At 41.1% G+C, this 26,459-nt stretch overlaps 1 protein-coding gene across 2 annotated transcripts in view; it reads right to left on the bottom strand.

Moving 5' to 3' along the window:
- The window catches only part of FAM174B (family with sequence similarity 174 member B), a 134,051-nt gene that overhangs the window by 18,095 nt on the left and 89,497 nt on the right, over nucleotides 1-26,459 (bottom strand). Inside the window, exon 2 of one of the 2 annotated variants that reach the window (XM_089687647.1) lies at nucleotides 18,841-18,978. In XM_089687647.1, coding sequence (XP_089543773.1) covers nucleotides 18,841-18,978 — 138 coding nt within the window. Of the gene's footprint in view, nucleotides 1-18,836; nucleotides 18,979-26,459 lie in introns of those variants that run through there. The other variant, XM_089687648.1, reaches the window with a different exon arrangement.

Genomic DNA, 26,459 nt, shown 5'->3' with positions numbered 1-26,459 from the left:
CTACTCCAAACGGACCTGTGCAAACTACACCCATAGCACGAGTTTGAAATGCTCATTATCTGCTGATATCAAGTGAGTGGGCAATTGGCAATATTATGGCTATATATTTATAATAAATGGTATTACACTATGGAGGCTCTCTTTTTCTTTATTATGATCCATACGAGAGTTGGCTATATTACGGGTACGTACATCTGAAGGGAACATGAAGGTGATCTGAGATGTTAAACGCATGATATTGAAGTGGTCTTTACTGCTGCTTGGAAGGATACCACAAAGGGGAATCTGTTCGTGGAGGATCCAGTTGTGATCCCAAAAGTGGTTTGGCCCATTGGGTCATGGTAAGGAGGTGAGGAGGCAATTCAGCCATTTTTTGGATTTATCACCAGTGGGTGTAATGCACATCCACTGCACCACCTGCATGTTTTGGAAGAATTAGTGGAACACTTGGCATATATGCACATCATTTTGGACTTTTATATTTATTTATTTTTTTGGTTTTTCGTTTATTAGTATATTTCACTATACTATTTTTAGGCAATATTTTGGGACTTCTTTTGAAAATTATTCAGTGGGGAGGATGTTGTGATTTTTAGGCATTTTGTGATTTTTGTGCACAATTTTTGAAGTTCTTTTTTTTGTCACTGAGCACAAGTCACTTTATATAGGAGGATTATCCCCCAGTGCAGGGATTCACTTGTATGTGGCACTTGTTTGGTTTGCTTCTTAGGCTGTGTCCAGCCACTGATCCCAATTAGGGATAGCACTTTGTGTATGTGTTTACCACATTGGGTCCACGTTTTCATTTTCACAAGCTTTCAGGTCACTAGAAGATCCCAGAGGGGATCAGGTCACTATATATTTATGGGTTTCTATGAATTCATGATTTTTATTATTATTTATATTTGATTATTATATATATATTTATATATATATATGGTATATATGAGCGCTACACCATTTTTATATATTTTAGCACCATTCACTTATAGGTATTAAGTTACGGGTGTTAGCAGCCACTTTTGATTTATTTTTCACTTCATAGCGCAGGAGGTGTATACCAATATCTTTATTTGCACTCCTGATCATGGACCCACTGCCTGCATAGTTCCAAGACCAGTACCACTTGGCAGAGCCAGCGACATACCTGTAAGGGAGGCATTCTTCCCACCTACCACCACCTATGTAAGGAATATTTTCTCAATGACCCTCAACAGACTAATCTTACCAAGGATTCCCTGGAACCTGAAAACGAATTCAAAAGGGTTCCTCTGGGGTAGAAAGGTTGAGAAATTCTTTCCCAAACTAGACAAAAGCCTGTCTACAAAGAGGATCTAACCCCACACTACTGGCTGTTAGCAAAAGAGATTATACAGGCAGGCTGGAAGTTATTCCACTAATTACTATAGTTTCCTCTATAACCTGCAGAGTCAGCAATATCTTCTTGCTGCCTAGCTCTTTGTGTGAAGATTCTTTCAAATAGAATATTCCTAATCATGGACCCACTAACCAATTCCGCTGCCTGAGGACAGTTACACTGAGTAAGCACTTCCAAAAAAAAAAACCTTAAAAGAGTAACTCCAGTTTTCTTGAGAAAAAACAAAAAACAACAATCCCCTTTGGGTGATCTATGTACAATGCAAGGATTTCACAAACTACCTGTTTCTTCTCTGAAGCAATAGCTTTCTTTGCTCTATCAATGTGCAGAGAGTCTGAATGGGAGTGACTTTTTTTATTATAAATCAAATGGAACCAACCCAAGCTAGCTGTGGGGTTCAGTATTGCAAATATTGATACATTTGGAGAAAACCTCATACTAACTATGCCATGTGGTGGAGTGCTACTTAAGACCCTTAAAGGCTAACAGTTACTGACAGAACAAAGATTTCTAAATTGTATTTGAAAAATCTGTTGCGTAAATTTCACGGGACGTATGTCCTAGCATTTGGGAACATGACAGCGGATTCACAAGAATAACTGAATCACACATACATAAGCAATTTAATATTTTGGAAGGGCTGAGTCACGATCTTGACCTTAGGCTTATTGAAATGCTGTGATGTAATTTAAAGCATGCTGTTCAAGCAAGGTAGCCTGAAAATACATATAGATACAATTGGCTCCAATATTCCAATATAACCTTACTGCAGAGATCAAGCCAGCTGCTAAATAAAAGGACTTGGTTTTGATTGTTCTCATTGAGAGGAGTTCCACTAGCTCCTAAATATAAGGGTTCGCAAAGCTTTTCCATGGATGATTCTGTGAAACCTTTGCAGAGTAAAGAAATGTACAACACATGTTTATGAAATAGAACTGTATTCCATTATAATTTAGATCAGTGATCTCCAAACTGCTGCTCTTCACATGCCATTATCCAGCCACCGGGGCACAATACTTCCCACTGATACAAGGGACTATCCTCCCACTGACACCAATGATGAGGCACTGTTCCTCCCAATAATACCAATGATGGGGCAATGTGCCACCCACTGACACCAATGATGGGGCACTAATTCTGCCACTGACACCAACAATGGGGTGCTGTTCCTCCCCTGTAACAACAATGATAGGGCACTAATTCCATTCAGTAATACCAATGATGGGGCACTATTCCTCCCACTGAAACCAACGATGGGGCACTAATCCTCCCACTGAAACCAACAATGGGGCACTTCTCCTCCCATTCACACCAACGGTGGGGCAATATTCCTCGCAGTAATACCAACGATGGGGCACTATTCCTCCCAGTAATACCAACGATGGGGCACTATTCCTCCCAGTAATATTAACGATGGGGCACTATTCCCTCCCACTAATACCAATGATGGGGCACTTTTTCTCCTTCGACTGACTACAGGCACTATGTAATTTTTTTATTTCTACCCATTATCAAGCCTGAGGCATTGTTTACTCTCACTTTTCCTCTCATTGGTCACACTCCGCTACCCCTAAAGACTGAAGATAGTAAACAGGCTAATGATGAGTCACCATTCCTTGTATTTACCCCAGAAATGGGGCATAATTCCTCCCACTTATACCAACAATGGGGCACTATTCCTCCCACTAACACCAACGATGGGGCACTGTTCCTCCCACTGACACCAATGATGGAGCAGTGTGTATATATACACACACACATTATATATATATATATATATATATATTGTAACGGGGTTAGCTCGGCAGCGGGTGTGTGTGACCCCCTGGATGGGTGCACAACACAAAAAGATAGGCACAGCACAACAATAGTGGAGGTGAAAACAAACAGGTGCAATTTATTTACAATATTTACAGGAAAAAAATGGTAAACCAAAAAAGAAACATCAAAATAAATCCTGGCCAACTTGGCTACTTACTGCAACAACAGCTTTCCCTAGCTACCCACTAGGTACAGCCTGCTGCTATACCTAGTTGCTAGTACTTGGAGGCTAGCCACACAGGCTTTGGTCTCTCTGCACACAGATAACAGGTCAGCTCCCCAGACAGTTCAGGCACAGATCTGGTTCCAGGTTGGAGCAACTCCCTAAGCACTCTGGGAAGTTTTATACAGGTGTTAATGAGCCCACTACCTTCAGCTGGGCTCATTACCTCAGTGCTGAAGGACTCAGCACTTCCCTCTAGTGGTACAAATCCCCATAAAGCCTGAACCTCGGACAAATATATCATCCATCCAGGACGCAACCAGGTGATTTCAGCTGCCTACTGTCACAATATATATATATATATATATATATATACAGTGGGGCAAAAAAGTATTTAGTCAGCCACCAATTGTGCAAGTTCTCCCACTTAAAAAGATGAGAGAGGCCTGTATTGGCATCATAGGTAGACCTCAACTATGAGAGACAAAATGAGAAAAAAAATCCAGACAATCACATTTGGAAAGAATTTATTTGAAAATTATGGTGGAAAATAAGTATTTGGTCAATATCAAAAGTTCATCTCAATACTTTGTTATATATCCTTTGTTGGCAATGACAGAGGTCAAACGTTTCCTGTAAGTCTTCACAAGGTTGGCACACACTGTTGCTGGTAAGTTGGCCCATTCCTCCATGCAGATCTCCTCTAGAGCAGTGATGTTTTGGGGCTGTCGCTGGGCAACACGGACTTTCAACTCCCTCCAAAGGTTTTCTATGGGGTTGAGATCTGGAGACTGGCTAGGCCACTCCAGGACCTTGAAATGCTTCTTACGAAGCCACTCCTTCGTTGCCCGGGTGGTATGTTTGGGATCATTGTCATGTTGGAAGACCCAGCCACGTTTCATCTTCAATGCCCTTGCTGATGGAAGGAGGTTTGCACTCAAAATCTCACGATACATGGCCCCATTCATTCTGTCCTGTACATGGATCAGTCATCCTGGTCCCTTTGTGGAGAAACAGCCCCAAAGCATGATGTTGCCACCCCCATGCTTCACAGTAGGCATGGTGTTCTTTGGATGCAATTCAGCATTCTCTCTCCTCCAAACACGACGAGTTGTGTTTCTACCAAACAGTTCTATTTTGGTTTCATCTGACCATATGACATTCTCCCAATCCTCTTCTGGATCATCCAAATGCTCTCTAGCAAACTTCAGACGGGCCCAGACACGTACTGGCTTAAGCAGGGGGACACGTCTGGCACTGCAGGATCTGAGTCCCTGGCGGCGTAGTGTGTTACTGATGGTAGCCTTTGTTACGTTGGTCCCAGCTCTCTGCAGGTCATTCACTAGGTCCCCCCGTGTGGTCCGGGGATTTTTGCTCACCGTTCTTCTGATCATTTTGACCCCACGGGGTGAGATCTTGCGTGGAGCCCCAGATCGAGGGAGATTATCAGTGGTCTTGTATATCTTCCATTTTCTAATTATTGCTCCCACAGTTGATTTGTTCACACCAAGCTGCTTGCCAATTGCAGATTCAGTCTTCCCAGCCTGGTGCAGGTCTACAATTTTGTTTCTGGTGTCCTTCAAAAGCTCTTTGGTCTTCACCATAGTGGAGTTTGGAGTGTGACTGTTTGAGGTTGTGGACAGGTGTCTTTTATACTGATAACAAGTTCAAACAGGTGCCATTGATACAGGTAATGAGTGCAGGACAGAGGAGCCTCTTAAAGAAGAAGGTACAGGTCTGTGAGAGCCAGAAATCTTGCTTGTTTGTAGGTGACCAAATACTTATTGTCCACCATAATTTGCAAAATTCTTTCCAAATCAGCCAATGTGATTGTCTGGATTTTTTTTCTCATTTTGTCTCTCATAGTTGAGGTCTACCTACGATGCCAATTACAGGCCTCTCTCATCTTTTTAAGTGGGAGAACTTGCACAATTGGTGGCTGACTAAATACTTTGTTGCCCCACTGTATATATATATATATATATATATATATATATATATATATATAGCAAGATTTTATTCAACATCTCAATGAACACAAGTAAAAATTTCCCAAATTTGGCAAAACTGAGTTTTATAGAACATTTGTTTAGCTCATTACATGAAAGTAAGGTTAATAATATAACCTAGGGTTACAAAATCTTCAGTTTTACTCAAATTAGTTGATGCAAAAATGAATACACCCCACAACAAAAACTACTCCAACTAGTATTTTGTATGACCTCCATGATTTGTGAGGACAGCACCAACTCTTCTAGGCATGGAATGAAGTTGGCAACATATTGCAACATCAATCTTTTTCCATTATTCAAGAACGACCTCTTTTAGAGCCTGGATGCTGGATGGAGAGTGATGCTCAACTTGTCTCTTCAGAATTCCCCATAGGTGTTCGGCTGGGTTCAGATCAGGAGACATACTTGGCCATTGAATCACTTTCACCCTGTTCTTCAGAAATGCAACAGTGGCCTTAGATGTGTGTTTTGGATCATTGTCATGTTGGAAAAGTGCATGACGACCAAGGGAATGGAGTGATGGTAGTTTCTTCTCTTTCAATATAGAGCAGTACATCTGTGAATTCATGATACCATCAGTGAAATGCAGCCCCACAGAAGGGCACTGCCACCACCATGCATTTTGCTTTGTACTCCTCACCTTTGCGACGCCGACATACAAGAAGTACAGCTACTTTTTTTTCAGCATGGTCCCTGACAAATTCTAGGCAGGCTTTTTTGTGCATGGGCTTTAGGAGAGGCTTCCTTTGTGTACGACACCCATGTCATTCCTCTGCAATGTACGCCGTATTGTGTCACAGGAAACAATCACCCCACTTTGGCTTTTCACTTCTTTAAATAACTGCAGTGAACTTGCATGGTAATTTTCTTCAACCCTTCTCATCAGAAGACACTCCTGTCCAGGTGTTAACTTCCATGGACAGCTTGGAGATGGTTGCAGTTTCATCTTTGTTAAATTTTTGTATCACTTTTACACCTACAGAATTCTGACTGATAAGTAAAGCTTTGCTGATCTTCTTGTAGCCTTCACCTTTCTTGTGTAAAGAAATTATTTTCTTTCTCAGGTCCTATCACATTTCTCTTCCATGTGGTGCCATTGCCGACAGCATGACTTGGGAGGGGTTTTCTTTGTTAAGTAACGCCCTTTTATAATCAACTGTCTGCTGGACACCTGTGTCTGCTGGACACCCGTTTAATGAATAATTAGATTCACCTGTAGTTTAATTCTTGTTAATTAGGATTTTGTTGTCTAAAATTTAGCTTTGTTCCTAAGACTTTCATCGGTATGTATTCATTTTTGCAACATGGTCTTGATTGAATTTTTTAGGAAAAATACTTTTTTTGTGCGTGCAAATTAAGAAATCTTGTTTGCAATCAATGGTCTGTATAGTGTCCCATAGAAAATGTTGATTCTGAAAGGAAAGTAAAGGTTTTCTGACAAATCTCATTTATGCTCAGCACTGTTATATATATATATATTTTTTTTTTTTACTTTTTGTTCATTGCTTATACTTACACAGCCCTAACATACTGTGGAGAGCTTTACACGCAAGCATTCACATATGCTCCTGTGCCAGGGAAGCTCAGAATACAATTTCATCATCACATTTATTACAACTTAGACGGATGACATTTAAAAATTCTATAAAGTTACTACATTGTGGCAGGAAACCAAAGTAAATACCAGGAGAACACACCAATATAGACACTCAATGCAGTCCCTGCTGGCCTGTGAGCACTGAAGGCCCACAACGTAAAAACTGGATTTTTGACTTCTAAAATCTATTTCTTGGAGTACATTACAGGCCAAAGGACAGCCATATTGTTCCTTACTCATGGAGTTATACACCATCTATAAATGACTGGACACTGGCAAAGAAGACAGGAATTCTTCTCCCTTATAACCCCTCCCATACAGGAAGTACCTCAGTTTTGCAGGAATCCATACATCCCAACAGAGGGAATGGATTATATTAGTGGTGCACCGAAATGAAAATTCTGGTGCTTAAACCGAAAATTTTAAATGCACTTGGCTGAAAACCGAAACCAAAATGCGCAGTTTTTAAAAATTAATATATATTTTTTGGAAAAAAATACACTTTGATTAAAAAAAAAAAACAATATACACCCCCAATTGTTTTGTAAAATATGAAAGAGGCTGTTATGGCGAGTAAATAGATACACAACATGTCATGCTTTAAAATTGTGCACGCTCATGGAATGGCATGAAACTGTGGTACTTACAAAATCTCCATGGGTGATGCTTTAAAAAAACCTGTAAAATTTCTACAGGTTAGCAGTGTAAAGTTACAGAGGAGGTCTAGTGTGAGAATTATTGCTCTTGCTCCGACGTTCGTGACAATACCTCACGTGTGTGGTTTGAACACCATGGCCTGTATGCGTTCACCACTACGTGTGAGCACGGGGGGGACGGGGGCACTTTAAATGTTTAAAAAAAAAATGTATTTAATGTTTTTTTTGTTTTGTTTTTATTTGCTTTGTTTATTTAAAAAAATATATATTTTTTTTTATTTTAAAAATGCATGCATCCCTTCTGATAGAAATATTAAGTGACAGGTCCTCTTTATGGAGAGATATGGGGTCAATAAGACCCCACATATCTCCTCTGTAATGTAAAGCATTAGATTAAAAAAAAGCATTGATCTAGTGCTTTAAAAAAAAATAAATTGCCGGAACCGTAAGTGACATCGCTCCGGTTCTCCAAAGGCATAGAGAAGTGTGGCGGCCTTCTTTCCTTCACTCATCTCTATGCCCAGAGCCGGGGTTGATGGTTTCTCAGGTAAGGCTGAACTACCGAGCGGGGGGGGGGCCAACGGTGGCGAGGGGCGGGTTTTTTTCGACACCTGTACCGGTGCTTTTTTTTTTAATTTCAGCCGACAGCCGAAAGGGGTGCTTTTGGCCGAAACGTTTCAGCCACCAGAATTGTGGTGCATCCCTAGATTATATGTAAAAAAGCAAAACAGGGCGCACCAGCCTTGTGCATCAACCGAGACACCATTTATTTCCAAAGATAAAAATGAGATAATATACTCACAAAAGTTAGAGAACAGCATGCTCATCGCACATCTCCAAAAGTACAACCAGAACCAATATGTATGCCTTCAGATGGACTAGGGAGATGTCACACAGTCCTACAGACACTTCACCCATGGCGGCTATGATGAAGGCTTTCATAAAATATATGTTTTGGGGATTTGTGCAATCTTCAGGCCGAAAACGATTTTTTTTAATGAGTGCAAAAAAACGCAGAATGGCTCAATGTGTATAGGGTCTAAAATGTGTGCTTTAGGAGGTTGCAGAGGAGAGAGTGCTAAAGATAAACAGGTACAACTAACGTAGGAGAATTTGTTTCATCTCTGTGTATCACCTGAGGCCAGTCATCTCACTGAGAATGCGTTTACAACCACTTTAAGGGCTCATGCACATGGTACTGGTGTTTGAGCATCAGCATTTCTGGAAGTAATTTTTTGCATTTGTTTTGTGCGTAATCACGCGTATTCTTGCGCACCATATATTTCTAGGCAAAATCCATGATTATTTATGCTCATATGCATGTATTTGCGCACTCTGGCGCAAATGACTGACCAGGAAAATTTTTTTTCCTTTACTCAAGAAAACGCACCACTTGTTTACGCGCTTGTGTGTACAGGCACATTGTAAACAATAGGCTGCATTTTCGATCAATAAGAAAAAAAAAAAATAGGAAAAAACGCTGTACTGAGCTTTTTCAAGCTGCAAGAGGCCAAATGCTAGGTTCACACCTATGCAGTTTGAGCTGTTTTTGCACCTGCGTTTTTTATGTGGTTTGCGGTTTTTTTACTTTTTTAAATTTTTCTTGTTGCTAGACATATTTAAAAAGCAAAAATGCATCAAAAACATACTACATTCTTTTCTGCAGCATTTCCATTGAAGTCTATAGAACCCAAAACAGAGCTTTTTGCATTCAAAAAAAGTCCCTGACCTTTTCCAAAAACGCATCGGGTGAAAACGTGGAGATCTGAACGTGTCCCATAGGAAAACATGTTAAATGGACTGTACTGCATTTCTGCAAAACGCTGCAGAAAACACTTAAGTTTGAACCTAGGGTAAGGCTTTTGATCACATACTCCTGTTTCTATTCTGCAGCACATGCAACTTACATAGGATACCTGGATTTCATCATTCTGCAGCACATGCAACTTACATAGGATACCTGGATTTCATCATTCTGCAGCACATGCAACTTACATAGGATACCTGGATTTCATCATTCTGCAGCACATGCAACTTACATAGGATACCTGGATTTCATCATTCTGCAGCACATGCAACTTACATAGGATACCTGGATTTCATCATTCTGCAGCACATGCAACTTACATAGGATACCTGGATTTCATCATTCTGCAGCACATGCAACTTACATAGGATACCTGGATTTCATCATTCTGCAGCACATGCAACTTACATAGGATACCTGGATTTCATCATTCTGCAGCACATGCAACTTACATAGGATACCTGGATTTCATCATTCTGCAGCACATTCAGTGTCACAAGCATTGTAACATTTCTTTGTGCACATCAGCATACAGATTAATATATGTATTTACACGTGCTGTGTATGGATGCAAGGATATAGATTTCTGTGGATATGTATGCAACAAAACCAAAGGAAATGATTTTAGATGACATTTGTCTTTGCCATGTGTGAGTTTTGTTAATCTCGCTCTGATATTTGCTTATTCCCTTCCGTGACGAGTCTCCAGACTTAACTTGAGCAAAGGGTGAGAGTATTAAAACTGCTGCCAACAATACAAGAAGTTGCTGTAGAAAGGACAACTTGCAGTATGTCTGCATAAAAATGTCCGTCATTTTCACATTCCAAATGTGAGCCCATTAACCTCCCTGGCGGTATGATTCTTTCGGGTTTTTTGTGCTGAAAGCGGTACCATTTTTTTGCATGGAAATATGTAGTTTTTTATTGTAGGCCTGTAATTTTTAGGAATAACTCACTGAAATCTGTACAAACAAGAGTCTAGTAAACATCCCGGGTAGGATAAAATTTGAAACACGAAATCATAAATTATAATTTAATAATCATAAAAAATAATAATATAATAATAATAAATTTAATTCAATAAAAGAATCAAACCAAAAACACTGAAATTTGAAATACAGAGGCAAATTCGCACATCGCTGAGCAAAGTCGCAAAATCGTTTTCAGTGTCTGATGACGAATTCCCCCACAAATCATTATCACTCAATTCTGCAAGTGGTTCTGATTTACTATCGCTGTTCTAAAACCGCTTTTGACGTAAAGGGACGCTTTTTGGACACCATGGACTTTTCTAAGTTTCCAGGCAGAAAGAACATTCAAAATGCAGGCAGGGCACAGGACAAAGCAGTAGGGACAAAATATATGTGAAATGCATTGAAATAGCAATGACAGCAAAAATGACATTTAAAAATTTCAAATTTCCCGCCAGTTCCGGCGCCCGTACGTCCCGATGTCACAGGGACCGGAACACGGAAGCCGGATGCCGGCATCGGCGGGAGGAGATGGCTGGGGACGCTGCAGGGGACGCATTGTGGGAGCGAAGGACAAGGTAAGCGCTGCAGGGACCCCCAGAGCAACGCCGCATGGTAAGCCCGAGTGTATCTCGGGGTTACCGCTTTTGGTATAGAAATTTTACCCCGAGCTACACTCGGGAATACCGCCAGGGAGGTTAATGTGGCAAAAATGTTGTTACACATGGGGCCTGAAAGTGGAAACGTGAGATTTATTAGTTTCTTGAGACAAAATAGACTTTCCTTTGTTTCAATCGTCTTTTAAAAATGATTTAAATTTATTATTTAAAGAAGAACTCCGGGCAATTTTTTTTTGTCTGTGCAGTGGGGCTGTGGTTAACTGCTCTTTTTATTCTATGGGAGAGGACAGAGGAGATGCACTTGCCTGACCTGCCAATCCTCCCCACGCTGCACAAGACTGGTCCCTTTGGCTCCTACCCCTACCCCCCCCCCCCACCCCCCTCACCATGGTCCAGCAGTCTTGTAAATGTACTATTCCTTATGTCAGCACACTCAATGCATATACACACAGGAACACAGCTGGACTGTGGGGGGGCGCAGTATTCCAGAGGATCGGTGAGTCAGGTGAGTATGTGGAAAGAACAAGCAGTTGACCCATGCAGTGGGGGCACAGTTTCACATGGTGAAATCAAATTTTTCACAACAAGAGCTTATATACTGCAATCAGGATTAGTGAAGATTGTTTCTAGAACAAAATGATTATGTGTTCAACATAAAATATAGGATTGGAAAAAAAAAACTATATATATACAATTGCAAGAAAAAGTATGTAAACCCCTTGGGATTACGTGGAGTTTTGCATGAATTGGGCATAAAATGTGCTCTGAACGTCATCTAAGTCACAACAATAGAAGAACACAGTCTGCTGAACATAATACTACACAAACATTAGATGTTGCCATGGTTTAATTGCACATAACATGTAAACATTCACAGTGCAGGGAGGAAAAAGTATGTTAGGCCCTAGCTTAATGACTTCTCCCAGTGCTAATTGGAGCCAGGAGTGAGCCAACCTTGACTCCAATCAGTGTGATGATATTGGATGTGTTGCTGACAGCTGTCCTGCCCTTAAAAAACACACACCTGTTTTGGGTTTACTGGTTTACTTCATTTATGAAGAAATGAGTATTATTTTATTGGATATGTTTTATAACCCAAAAATATAAAATGTTGGGGGGTTTTTTTCAAAATGTTCGGTCTTTTTTTTGTTTATATATTAAAAATTAAAAAACCCAGTGGTAATCAAATTCCACCAAAAGAAAGCTCTATTTGTGTAAAAAAAATGATACTAATTTAATTTGCGTACAGTGTTGCCTGACTGCATAATTGCCAGTTACAGTAGCACAGTGCCGAATAGCAAAAAATGGCCTGTCATGAAGGGGGTAAAACCTTCCAGAGCTCAAGTGGTTAAAGTGGTTGTAAACCCTTACATATACCCAGTGAAGTGACTGGTCTCAGGTGATACACAAAGATGAAACAAGTCCTCCTACATAAGTTGTGCCTCTTTATCTGCATCCCTCTCTCCTATACAGCTGTACAAAGTGCAGAATTTATATAGCCTGTATGAGAGTTCAGAAACTGGACTGAGGGCTGAAGTTACACTCTGCAAAGCTCATCGAGGAGAGCTCTGAGAGCTGACTGGAGGGAAGGAACACAACCCCTCCTTACAGCTCACAGAAACAGAGCTGAGGCAATCTGCTGGAAGTCCCTCCCCTGTCACCATCTCCTGGTGTCAGGAAAACCTGCCAGAAGGGATTCTTGATGATAGCAGAGGAATGAGGCAGCAGACAGAAATGACACTTCGTGCTCTGGCTTGAGACAAGCACACACTATACAGGGAAATACTTTGTCCATATTTCATGGTATAAAGTGCAGCGTTAAGTAAATAAATTAAATAATTAAATTATATGTTGCACTTGACTGTTCCATATACAGGTGAAACTCGAAAAATTAGAATATTGTGCAAAAGTTCATTTATTTCATTAATGCAACTTAAAAGGTGAAACTAATATATGAGATAGACTCATTACATGCAAAGCAAGATAGTTCAAGCCGTGATTTGTCATCATTGTGATAATTATGGCTTACAGCTCATGAAAACCCCAAATCCACAATCTCAGAAAATGAGAATATTCCATGCAATCAATAAAACAAGGATTGTACATAGAACAATATCGGACCTCTGAAAAGTATAAGCATGCATATGTACTCAGTACTTGGTTTGGGCCCCTTTTGCATCAAATACTGCCTCAATGCGGTGTGGCATGGAAGCTATCAGCCTGTGGCACTGCTGAGGTGTTATGGAAGACCAGGATGCTTCAATAGCGGCCTTCAGCTCTTCTGCATTGTTCGGTCTCATGTCTCTCATCTTTCTCTTGGCAATGACCCATAGATTCTCTATGCGGTTCAGGTCAGGCGAGTTTGCTGGTCAATCAAGCACAGTAATCCCACGGTCATTGAACCAGGTTTTGGTGCTTTTGGCAGTGTGGGCAGGTGCCAAGTCCTGCTGGAAAATGAAGTCAGCATCCCCATAAAGCTCGTCTGTGGAAGGAAGCATGAAGTGCTCCAAAATCTCCTGGTAGACGGCTGGGTTGACTCTGGACTTAATGAAGCACAGTGGACCAACACCAGCAGATGACATGGCTCCCCAAATCAACACAGACTGTGGAAACTTCACACTGAACTTCAAGCATCTTGCAGTGTGTGCCTCTCCATTCTTCCTCCATACTCGGGGTCCTTGGTTTCCAAATGAGATGCAAAAGTTGCTCTCATCAGAAAAGAGGACTTTGGACCACTGAGCAACAGACCAGGTCTGTTTTTCTTTAGCCCAGGTAAGACGCTTCTGATGTTGTTTGTTGTTCAGGAGCGACTTGACAAGAGGAATATGACATTTGAAGCCCATGTCCAGGATCCGTCTGTGTGTGGTGGCTCTTGATGCACTGACTCCAGCCTCAGTCCACTCCTTGTGAAAGTCCCCAACACTTTTGAATGGCCTTTTCCTGACAATCCTCTCCAGGCTGCGGTCATCCCTGCTGCTTGTGCAACTTTTTCTTCCACGCTTTTCTCTTCCACATAACTTTCTATTAATGTGCTTTGATACAGCACTTTGGGAACATCCAACTTCTTTTGCAATTACCTTTTGAGGCTTTCCCTCCTTATGGAGGGTGTCAATGATGGTTTTCTGCACAACTGTCAGGTCAGCAGTCTTGCCCATGATTGTGATTCTTACTGAACCAGACTGAGAGACCATTTAAAGGCTCAGGAACCCTTTGCAGGTGTTATGGCTTAATGAGCTGATTAGAGTGGGACACTTTGAGCCGAGAATATTGCACCTTTTCACAATATTCTCATTTTCTGAGATTGTGGATTTGTGGTTTTCATGAGCTGTAAGCCATAATCATCACAATTATGACAAATCACAGCTTGAACTATCTTGCTTTGCATGTAATGAGTCTATCTCATATATTAGTTTCACCTTTTAAGTTGCATTACTGAAATAAATGAACTTTTGCACGATATTCTAATTTTTTAAGTTTCACCTGTATATCAATTATTTAGTGGTGTATCCAATATCAGCGCTACATTTGACTGTTTCACAATATTTATTTCATTATTTTTTTACTTAGCACTGCACTTTATACCATATTTTATAAGGAGTTGATACCTGTTACCTTTCCCTTTGTGTTAGCTGCTTCAGATTCTATTCCACAACTCGCCTATACACAACATTCTTTGTTAATATTTCATGCCTAAGGTTTACACCACCTTTCTAGAGCACAGCACAAGCAGAGAGCTCTCCACCTTCTGGCAAGTGGTATCTATGAAATACTCATATGCAGGTTTTCAGATTTACCTAAATTATTTAACTACTCTGTTATACTAAAGAAAATAATTGTATAAAACCAAAATACATTTCCTAATAAGCCTCTTTATTCTTTAATATTTCTTCTTACAGTCTACCAATCTACTGAAGATTTTTTGGCGTCATCCATCCATTTCAAGCCTTTTCGTCTAACTTTTCACATTCCTTATGCAACGCATACAAATGATGACTTCAAACTGACTGCCAGCCGCACCGAGGGAGATGAAGAGGCTCAAACACTTACATCGCAAAATCGGTTTTGTGAAAAGATCAATGGAATCATCTCCACATTAAAAAAAAAGGCTTCACTTTCTGCCTCAGCAAGCTTTTCCCCATGGTCCAACAAAGGCCCGTCACATCTGAAGGACAGGTCACCGTCTAGCATTACATTACTCTCAGCTGTTTACACAACACATCACAGTAACCACGGTCTGTGAATTCCTCAAGGTTCCATATCTCTGCGGATACGTGTCCTGCAGTGTAGGATTATTTTCTAACGAGATCCTCATTTTTAAAGTTATGTTGAGAAAACAGAAGGACTTAAAATGAGACCTGTCACACACAACAATATATTGATTGAAAGCAGACATCCAAAGCTGTCAGACAGTGCTTTCCTAACACCTTCTTACATGCATCCTAGGTACCCTTCAGGATAATTTCTCCTTTCACAAAAAAAAAAACAAAAGAAAAAAAAACGTGCATTTATTAATTTTTTTTTTTACTGGAGCCTGCAGGGCCTTGCACCCGTAATCAGCAGATAATGGGTGCAATGTCAGGCTCCTGTGTTCCTCATGCTTGTATCCCCATATGGGCTTTCAGTTACAAAGCTAGAGATATTTATTTATTATTTATTACAGGTATTTATATAGCACCATCAATTTACACAGCGCTTTACATATATATTATATATCCTCCCATGCCCGTCTTTAGGACTTCTCCAGGGCTTCCCCCATCCTCTGGAACTCCCTACCCCAATCCATCAGACTATCACCTACCCTCCTCTCCTTTAGACGCACCCTGAAGACCCATCTCTTCAGGGAAGCCTACCTCGCCCTCAGCTAACTGCCAATCTTCTCCACTCTTCCTACCACTCCATCCCCCACAGTTATTTCCTCCTGTACCACTATCCCCTCCCTCCTAGATTGTAAGCTCCAAGGAGCTTACAAGTATAAATGCTGTATTATATTAATAATAATAATATATTGTACATTCACATCAGTCCCTAACCCTCAAGGGGCGTACAATCTAAGGTCCCTAACTCACATACACATACAGAGGCCAATTTAAACAGGAGCCAATTCACCTGCCAGCATATCTTTGGAGCATGGGAGGAAACCGGAGTACCCAGAGGAAACCCATGCAGGCACAGGGAGAACATGCAAACTCCAGGCAGGTGGTGCCGTGGTTGGGATTCGAACCAACGACCCTAGTACTGCCAGATGGAAATGCTAACCATTTAGCCACTGTGCTGTCCGAATGAATGAACTACATGCTGAGCAATGAGTTCGCAGCCCATTCAGACTACAAGTATGTCTGCCATGGTGTCTGTCATTCACAGAACTCCACTATATTCAAAAGGTCACAGCGGGTGCGGAGAGAAGATCCTCAACCCGTTTTCTCCATGGCGGGAGGCGGTGCATAGGAGCATGTTCTATGTTACACCCTAAATATGGGTGTACCTTGTACCATGCTCCTAATGGTGAACATCTCCTTTAATGTGTTATTTTAAACTATTTTTTCCCTTATGAAAGACCCTTTAAAGCAGTATTAAACCAAAAATGTAGCATACAACTTATCAATCTTTAGATGTGGTGGCTGCATTAGTTTCCTTATCTTTGGCTTTCTTCCCTTCAGTTTTCACCCAGTAACATACATCCTATATAAGTGTTACACTACTCTGGAGGAATGGGCACAGGAGGCACAGCAGACAACAGCAATGTCAGTCTGGCAAGAGTAGTGTTAATTGTATTAGCAGATTTAAATACACTAACAAATCTAAGCCAAGCTCCAGCTCACGCTTTATATTCAGTTACAGCAACAGTTTGATTTCCTTTAACGTGAATAAATAAAAGTTGATCATTTTAGGCACTCCTGCCAGTGTTAAATGGTTCGTGCCATCTATGTAAGCTGATACATTGTGATGAAGAGCTTTGAAAAACAACAGACTTTCTGGCTGAATCACCAGATGAAAATAGAAGAAAAAGCCTAAAAAAAAAGGAAACTAATGCAGCCATCACATCTAAGAATAGGTAAGCTGCAATATAATCAAATTTTTGTTTTTGGGTTTAATAGTGCTTTAATTCATCTTAAATAATATATCGCAATAAATTATGTATGTTTTATACGTTTCCAACAAACTACTTTCCTTGCAAGGGCTACCAAAGCTGCAATACTGCTGTTGAAATTCCAATAGTGTTGTCACCCTCTCTCTATGCAGCAGCTCCCCTTGGACTACAATTGTGTGTTATTATGCAAGTACAGCCATTGTCACAGTGCAGGAAGTGCCAGCACTGATAGCTGTACTTGGATCTCCCTGGGGGCACACCAGGATATGTTGTCCAAGATGGTGTAACATGTCACTGCACATATGTACATGTCCCTATCAGGGGCAGACTGACCACTTGGAAACTCGGGCACTGCCCGAGGGCCCAGGGGTCAGTAGGGGGCCCCATGAGATGCCCCTGGTACCTTTTTCATAGGCTTTTTTGAGTTTGGGCATGGACACAGGGGCCCCATGATCCCTTATTGCCCGGGGGCCCCATGAGTTGTCAGTCCGCCCCTGGTCCCTATCCACCGCTGCATTGGAAGGAAAGCCAGAATGGTCACATGCCCATTAAAAAGACTTAAAAAAAACAAAAAAAAAAAAACAAAGATATTTGTATGGTAACTTTTCAGTTGTTTTGATATCCATGTAGTGATCTGCAAGCTTTACACTGAGATAACTTTGCTAATGAAATTTAAAGAAAGGCTGTACCAGGGGCGGACTGACATATTCAGCCAAATGCTTCACAACTCATTGGACGCCGCTTCACAGTGCAGATGGACAATGACCCAAAGCATACTGCAAAAGCAACCAAAGAGTTTTTTTAAGGGAAAGAAGTGGAATGTTATGCAATGGCCAAGTCAATCACCTGACCTGAATCCGATTGAGCATGCATTTCACTTGCTGAAGACAAAACTGAAGGGAAAATGCCCCAAGAACAAGCAGGAACTGAAGACAGTTGCAGTAGAGGCCTGGCAGAGCATCACCAGGGATGAAACCCAGCGTCTGGTGATGTCTATGCGTTCCACACTTCCGGCTGTAATTAACTGCAAAGGATTTGCAACCAAGTATTAAAAAGTGAAAGTTTGATTTATGATTATTATTCTGTCCCATTACTTTTGGTTCCTTAACAAATGGGAGGCACATATGCAAACTGTTGTAATTCCTACACTGTTCACCTGATTTGGATGTAAATACCCTCAAATTAAAGCTGACAGTCTGCAGTTAAAGTACATCTTGTTCATTTAATTTCAAATCCATTGTGGTGGTGTAAAGAGCCAAAAATGTTAGAATTGTATCGATGTCCCAATATTTATGGACCTGACTGTAACTAAGTGACTGTCACAGATTCTCAAGAAGGTCTGACTATACCCCTCCTTTCCGCTCAGCTCCTTCATTCATAGAATCTGTACTACAACTTCTATGATGGAAACAAAATCTATGAATAGAGGGGGCTGAGCTATTAATCCTGTCCTCCATTCATAGATTTTGAGTTGTCCATAGAAGCTGTAGTATGGCTTCTATGAATGGAGTAGCTGGATGGAAAGGGCAAGCATAGTCAGGCTCTCTTGTTGAGGGCTGGTGACAGTCCCTTGGGGGAGTGAAGGAACATAAAATAACAGGTAACAGCACAAGGGACACAACCTACTGGCAGTAAGTTATGTTCCTTGTGCCGATTTTTTGGTTTTAAATTTTAGCTGCACTTAGGCTTTAAACAGTAGGAAATCATAAACAAATTATTTACTTTACCTATATCTGTACTTCACATCAAATACTGTTGAGTCTTCATCTTCAAAATTGTCCTCATTTAGAGGGGCCATTTCCACACGCTCAGCGGGTGTTGTTATGATGTCATATTTCCGAGTTTTCCGTATCCTTTTACCAGACCTAGAAAGAAATAAGTAAAAAGCTTAAACAGTGCAAATACAAAATCATATGATATAAAACTGGTATAAACTGATTTATTAAGTAAGAACTCCCATGGTAAAGGAATACACACCCATGTGTACCAAATGTTTAACTTTTGCACAGTAGCAAACAGCAGAAATTAGAAGTCGATGGTGTGCATACAACAGTCTTGATAATTTCCCCTGACCTTACTGAGTGCATCCCACTAGGATAAATGCTTAAAAAAAGAAGTGCGGGACCCATAAAAAAACAAACACACATACTCACCTAGTAGGCTGCAGCATTGTTGGCACCGCATGTCAATCCTGTAAAGCGGAGTTCCACCCAAAAAGGGAAGATCCGCTTTAAGCCTTTGTCCCCTGCTCCCCATTAAGGATTGATACTTTTGGGGGGGTAGCCGGTACCCGAATTTGACAGGTACCCGCTCCAACTTCTGCTGGATCACAATCTGCTCTATCACCAGTGTGCTTAAAGTGGATTTCCACCCAATAGGGGAATTTTTGCTTTAAGCCATTGTCTCCCGCTCCCCGTTAAGGATTGGCACCTTTGGTGTACCCATTCCCACTTCCGCTGCGATCGCCTAGGCGATTGGAAGTGGAAGTTGTCCTCCCCCCTCCCTCCCCGTAGTCTTCTGGAACATGTGACAGGTCCCAGAAGACTATGGGGCCATTCACAAAGCGCAGCGCTTCTCACACATGCGCAGTGGGCACCCGGCTGTGAAGCCGCATGCTGTCACAGCCGGGTGCCCACAATGAAGATGCCGGCGCCAGGGAGAGAAGACGGACGGTGAAACCAGCGGTGGTGAGGACACCGCTGGACTGAGGGACAGGTAAGTGGCTGTATTTTAAAAATCAGCAGCTACAGTTTTTGTAGCTGCTGAGTTTAATTTTTCTTTTTTTTTAGGTGGAACTCCCCTTTAAGGTGCGATTTCCTGTTAAATGATCCTATTATTGCACACTACTGTATCATTCTCAGCAATCACTTAGGAATTATATGTTTATACAGTCATGTCCTATATACAGGTTTACTGAAAAATCTGTTTGAAAACCACGTAAAATAAATCAAATGACAAAGTAAGATGGGACAGTATTATGTGCACGTGCAGTTGGATGTGAAAATGTGAATTCCCATTTTAGCACGTTTACATCTAGCACATTTACAAAGCTGGTAAATCTTCTATTAAAAAATGATCTTTACCAGTAATCCTCAAAAACCCAATTTAAAAACACACACTGTTACAGTACATTTTAAAAAGACACCCAGCCTGTCCTGATAAAAAATAAAAAAAATCCCTTTTAGAAATTGCAGACAGTGCAGTCTTGATGAAGAAGTGACATGGATGTCCTGTTGTCTTAAACGTAAAACAATATATTTATTGGTTATCAAATAAAAATGCCAATGTCAGGAAAGGGAAATGTGAAATAATAGGTCCGATAAAGCAACAGTAAAAATCAGGGCCAAATAAACAATGAAAATAAGAGTGTCATTGATGATTAATGATGATTAGATTTCACAAGTCAAGTCATCAGAAATCCGAACAGGATGAAGGTGTGTCCCAGAATCTGTAACAATGGACTTTTCCTGTGTTTGATCTTTTGATTGGTCCCCTGTGGCCATATGGATAGAGAGACTTCCACTGCATATGCCTCAAGTACATATTAACCTCCCTAGCGGTATGATTATTTCAGATTTTTGGTGCTGAAAGCGGTACCATTATTTTGCATGGAAATATGTCGTTTTTTTATTGTAGGCTGTAATTTTTAGGAATAACTCACTGAAATCTGTCCGAACAAGAGTCTATTAAACATCCCGGGTATGATAAAATTTGAAACACGAAATCATAAATTATAATTTAATAAATAATCATAAATAATAATGATATAATAATAATACATTTAATTCAATAATATAATCAAACCAAAAACACTGAAATTTGAAATATAGCGCCAAGTTCGCACATCGCTGAGCAAAGTCGCAAAATCGTTTTCAGTGTCTGATGACGAATTTCCCCACAAATCATTATCCCTCAATTCTGCAAGTGGTTCTAATTTACTATCACTGTACTCTAGCTGATCTAAAACCACTTTTGACCTAAAGGGACGCTTTTTGGACGCCATGGACTTTTCTCAGTTTCTAGGCAGAAAGAACAGACAAAATGCAGGCAGGGCACAGGACAAAGCACTAGAGACAAAATGTATGTGAAATGGGTTGAAACAGCAATGTTTTACTATGTAAAATTTGTTTGGAAAAAAATGACATTTTTAAAAATTTTCAAATTTCCCACCGCCGGCGGCGGCGCCCGTACGTCCCGACGTCACAGGGACCGGAACACAGAAGCCGGATGCCGGCATCGGCCGGAGGAGATGGCCGGGGACGCTGCAGGGGACACATCGCGTGAGTGAAGGACAAGGTAAGCTCTGCAGGGACTCCCTATGCAGCGCCACATGGTAAGCCCGAGTGTAGCTCGGGGTTACCGCTTTTGGTACAGACATTTTACCCCGAGCTACACTCGGGAATACCGCTAGGGAGGTTAAGAAAGAATACCAGGTATGGATATTTTTACAGTTTTTAGACTGGTCCAGCTTGGACCAATGTAACCATGCACATACCATACCTGTGGGATCCCTCTTAGAACAACCTTTCTCAACACAGAGGAACCCTTGAAATAACTTTCCAGTCTGAAGTAACCCTTGTTAATAATGACTATATCTACAAGTCATGATGCATTATAGTGATGATCATTGGGAAGAATGCTCCTTACACTTGTGGTCACTGGGAAGAATTACCCCCTTATAGATAACTAAAAAGATCAATGGTGTCAGTGGGAACTTATTTGAGAGGCAGAAATTGCTCATTGCTCAAGGAACCCCTAGCACCATCTGGAGGAACCCTAAGGTTTCATGGAACCCTGGCTGAAATCACCATAGTGGATACCACTACTCAAGAGTTCTCCAGTAGCTACCAGGTCTGGTGCTGAACGACAGCAGTTCGGCCATTGGGCACGGGCAACATTCAGAGAATGCTTTGCATTTTCTCAATACATGTAAAGCATTCTCTGATTAGATGAAGTGGAGAGCATGATGTCACCACCAGAACACTTCACCTTGTCCAATTAAAGAACGGTTTGCATTCATGATAAAATGCAAAGCATTCTGTGAATGGTATGCGCCTGAGTGGTGATAACTGGAGTAGCAGTGTCTACTACAGTGACTTCCACTATCTAGATGGATTCCCACACATATGGTATATACATAGTTACATTGGCTCAAGCTAGACTAATGTATCCATGCAAAAATATCCAAACCTGGAATTCAAACATTATTCTAATTCAGAATTTGAAAAACAGTTTCTCATGCAGAGAAGAAAAAGTGTTTGGCACAAACTTTTAACAAATAATGAACTGGGGAATGTTCTCTTGGTTGAGGAGCAATAAAAAACCCTAAAAACTGTAGCATTTAAATCTACTTGATTATTTTATAAAGTTTTTAAGTAGGGAGCAGGGGATGTAATCAGGGGCAGACTGACAACTCATAGGGTCCTCGGGCAATAGGGGATCATGGGGCCCCTGTGTCCTTGCCCAAACTCAAAAAAGCCTATGAAAAAGGTACCAGGGGCATCTCATGGGGCCCTCTACTGACCCCGGGCCCTCGGGCAGTGCCCAAGTTTCCAAATGGTCAGTCCGCCCCTGGATGTAATACATGCAAGTGTTTGATATTCCAATTATTCCTATATAGGTAGACATACAGTGGATCGGTACATTAAAACCAACAGGTTGTACTATGCAATGTGTTTTGGCTTTTTATTTGCCGGATTAACATGCATGGTGGAGGAGAAGTGCACTGGATCCCTGCTGATGTGCCCTGTGGTTCCTGAATACCTCTGAATCATCTTGAAGCTGAGGTCCTTGCCAAGGTTTCCCATGGTCTTAAAGCTTTAGGTGGATGATCTTTGATATTGAACTCTGTATAATTTGGGGTCTATTCATTTGGTAAGAGGCTGCATGGTTTGGTGGTGGTGGAATTCACAAAACTTACAGTTAAAGTGGTAGTAAACTCCCACTGGACACTTGTACCTTCAGGAAAGAATATAACAAAGCTTACCTGTAGGTACAAGGAATATCTCCTAAACATGCATCATTTAGGAGATATTCATTGTCCCTGCAGCCGACGTCACTAGTGCATGCACTTTGAAGGGACAGCGTACCCATGCCAGTCCTTCAGAGCCCAAGACTACCACGCGCGTGCATGAGAGTGACGTCACTGCGGCTCGGCCATTCTAGCAGCCAGAGCCCACAAACCCAGAAAGAAGACCAGGTGAAGATGGAAGCCCGGTCAGCAGTAAAAGCGCACCGCTGAGGGGTTCCTTGCAAGGTAAGTCTTTCAGAATGTGTTAGTATGCGATACATACTAGCACATTATGGCATTACCTTGCATGGAGATTTTTTTTTTTTTTTAAGTAAAGTTTACTATCCCTTAAGGTGATTCTAAAGAAAAAAAAAATAATGTAAATAATAAAATAATACTTCTCTGCTCCGTGCAGTGGTTTTGCACAAAGCAGCCCCAATCCTCTTATTTTGGACCCCTGCTGGCTGTCCTGGCTCTTCTCTCCACCGAGTTCCCCCTAATAGCAAGCCTCTTGGCTCGTTCCTTAGTTGTGCTCCTGTGAACAGACATTATCCATTCACACACAGAGCATGGCTCCACCCTGCACCCTATTCTCTCCTTATTGGCTCACTGACTGTGACTGACCGCAGCATGGTTCCAATGGTTCCCGCTGCTGTGCGAGTCAATGAGCAGAGGGAGACCTGGGAGAGCCGTGGCTCTCATGCACATCATTAAATCAAGATGGGGCTCAGGTAAGTATAACAAGGGACTGAGAGGGGAGCTGCATCCAGAAGGTTTTTCATCTGAATGCATTAAGGTAAAAAAAACATCTGCCTTTAGAACCACTTTAACCACTTCCAGACCGGACACTTCTACCCCCTTCCTGACCAGGGTAATTTTCAGCTTTCAGCGCTATCACACTTTGAATGACAATTGCGCGGTCATGCAACACTGTACCCAAATTAATTTTTTACCATTTTTTTGAGACAGATAAAGATTTATTTTGGTATTTATTCACCGCTGGGATTTTTATTTTTTTTGCTATGTAAATGAAAAAGTCCAAAAATTTTGAAAAAAAGTGTTTTTTATAAAATTTTGCAAATAAATAATATTTCATCATAAATCTTGGCCAAAATTTATTCTGTTATGTTTTTGGTAAAAAAAAAAATCCAAATTAGTTTATAACATAAAAATTATAATTTTTAAACATTTTTTTTTACATTTTTATTTTATTTTTTTATATTATTTTTTATTTTTATTTTTTTTTATACATACTGTCACCCTAGCAGTACAGTGTCACCATGGTGACACTGTACTACTTGTGGGAGGTGATGAAGATTTTTTTTTTTACACTGATTGCTTTTACACCCATATAGGATGTAAAAGCAATCATTTGTCCCCCTTTGTAATGTACAGCGCTGAGCGAACTATTGGCGCTTCATAAATATTGTATAATAATAATAATTTCTCTCTCTGCCTGCAGTCATAGAGAAGTACTGAGTGAGCTCCGATTGGTCACAGCTTGTCACATGGTACAAGGCTGTTGTGAATAGCCCTGTACCATGTGACCTCTGTGATCATTCACAGATTTCACACGTAGTAAGCAATGATGTCACAAGTGACATCTTGCTTACTACTTTGCATGTGATCACTGATTGGCCAATTAGTGATCACATGATCGGGACCTCGTACAGAGGTCCCGTCCGACGATCGGTGTTTCACTGTGTCCGGGGGACACCGCGGGCACCGGATCGCGGTGCTGCGCGCTCCCAGGGAGCGCTCACAAGCAGGGTGCGGGGAGGCCGTTTATAAACGGACACCAGACCCTGCACTGCCATCGTCCGGCCGTTTATATACAACGGCTGGTCGGTAAGTGGTTAATAGCGCATGTGGAGAAGTGGAGGAAACACAGCTGACCGCAACAGTGGAGTGGTGTTGGAACTCACTTGGATTCATTTGTTTATTTGAACTTTATATGATTATTCATTGCATCAATGAAGTGGTGGTGGAAGTCAATGAACACTACATACATATAGTCACAAACTTTTTTTAAAATTGTGTTCAAAGCAATCTTATGTGAATGCATCCTTTAAATGGTGGTGGTGGCAGCTTACTGAATTATACATCAGCGTATGCATTTTTAGAATGGACTGTAGCAATAGTCGTGGAACCCACATTCGTTTATATCCTCTGGTTATGTGATTTGTAAAGACACGGCGCAACATTACTTTATATTTTATAAGCAGGGAGTCCTAAATTCATTCTGTGTAAAGCTAAGGATTTCCTTGCCATAAACATTGCTAAAAATGTACTAGTGGCCAAGTTTTCTTTTATAACCAAAATTAGCAAGTTTACAGGAACTGAGAAAAATGTTCCTACTTTTGAAAAAGCTCAAATAATTATGGCCTATTCTAATAAATCTACAGGATTGACCAGGATTGTGGACAGACTGATTAATCGCAGCACGCAGGAAGGATGTAGTTAACTCTCCTGCACCGGGGGCTTGGGATCTGTGTCTTGTGTAAATTAGGTCATAAAAATGCCAGGCCATTTAAGCAAAATCAAATGCTCTTAAAACCAGCATTAAGTAGTCACACAGCATGTGTAAATCAAGCATATAAAAATGTTCCCTCGGGCAACGGATTAAATATTGTCCTGTTCGTGACAATCTGTTCATTAGCTCTATCCATCTCTGCAGACCAGGAATACAACAGCAGAGGATGTAAAGTTTCCAAGATTTTTATCAGGCGCGCCGGAAACCCATTTGCTGACAAGTTCAAAAGATGTTCACGTTCTTCCTCCGCTAACCGGATAATGTAGGCCCAACAAAAGTGAACTGACATGATCACTGGGGCCACTCCCTACATTATGACATATGGGGGGGGGGGGGGATTTACTAAAACTGGAGCACTCAGAATCTGGTGCAGCTGTGCATGATAAGGAAACAAGAACAAGCGCCTCTAAGTGCAGCAAACCACTTTATTTATTTCAGGTACTTATATAGTTCTGTCAATTTACGCAGTGCTTTACATATATATTGTACATTCACATCAGTCCCTAACCCTCAAGGGGCGTACAATCTAAAGTCCCTAACTCACATTCATACATACACATACTAGGGCCAATTTAGACAGGAGCCAATTCACCTACCAGCATGTCTTTGGAGCATGGTAGGAAACCGGAGTACCCAGAGTAAACCCATGCAGGCACAGGGAGAACATGCAAACTCCAGGCAGGTGGTGCCATGGTTGGGATTCAAACCAGCGACCTTAGTACTGCCAGGCAGAAATGCTAACCATTTAGCCACTGTGCTGCCCACTTTAATATATAATAAAAAGTAGGAACACTCACATGGTA

This window comes from Staurois parvus, unplaced genomic scaffold, assembly GCF_062004578.1.
Source record: "Staurois parvus isolate SC_StPar_1 unplaced genomic scaffold, SC_StPar_1.0 ptg000432l, whole genome shotgun sequence".
Taxonomy (NCBI): Eukaryota; Metazoa; Chordata; class Amphibia; order Anura; family Ranidae; genus Staurois; species Staurois parvus.
The sequence above is the reverse complement of the archived record's forward strand: the minus strand, read 5'-3'. Positions and strand labels throughout refer to the sequence as shown.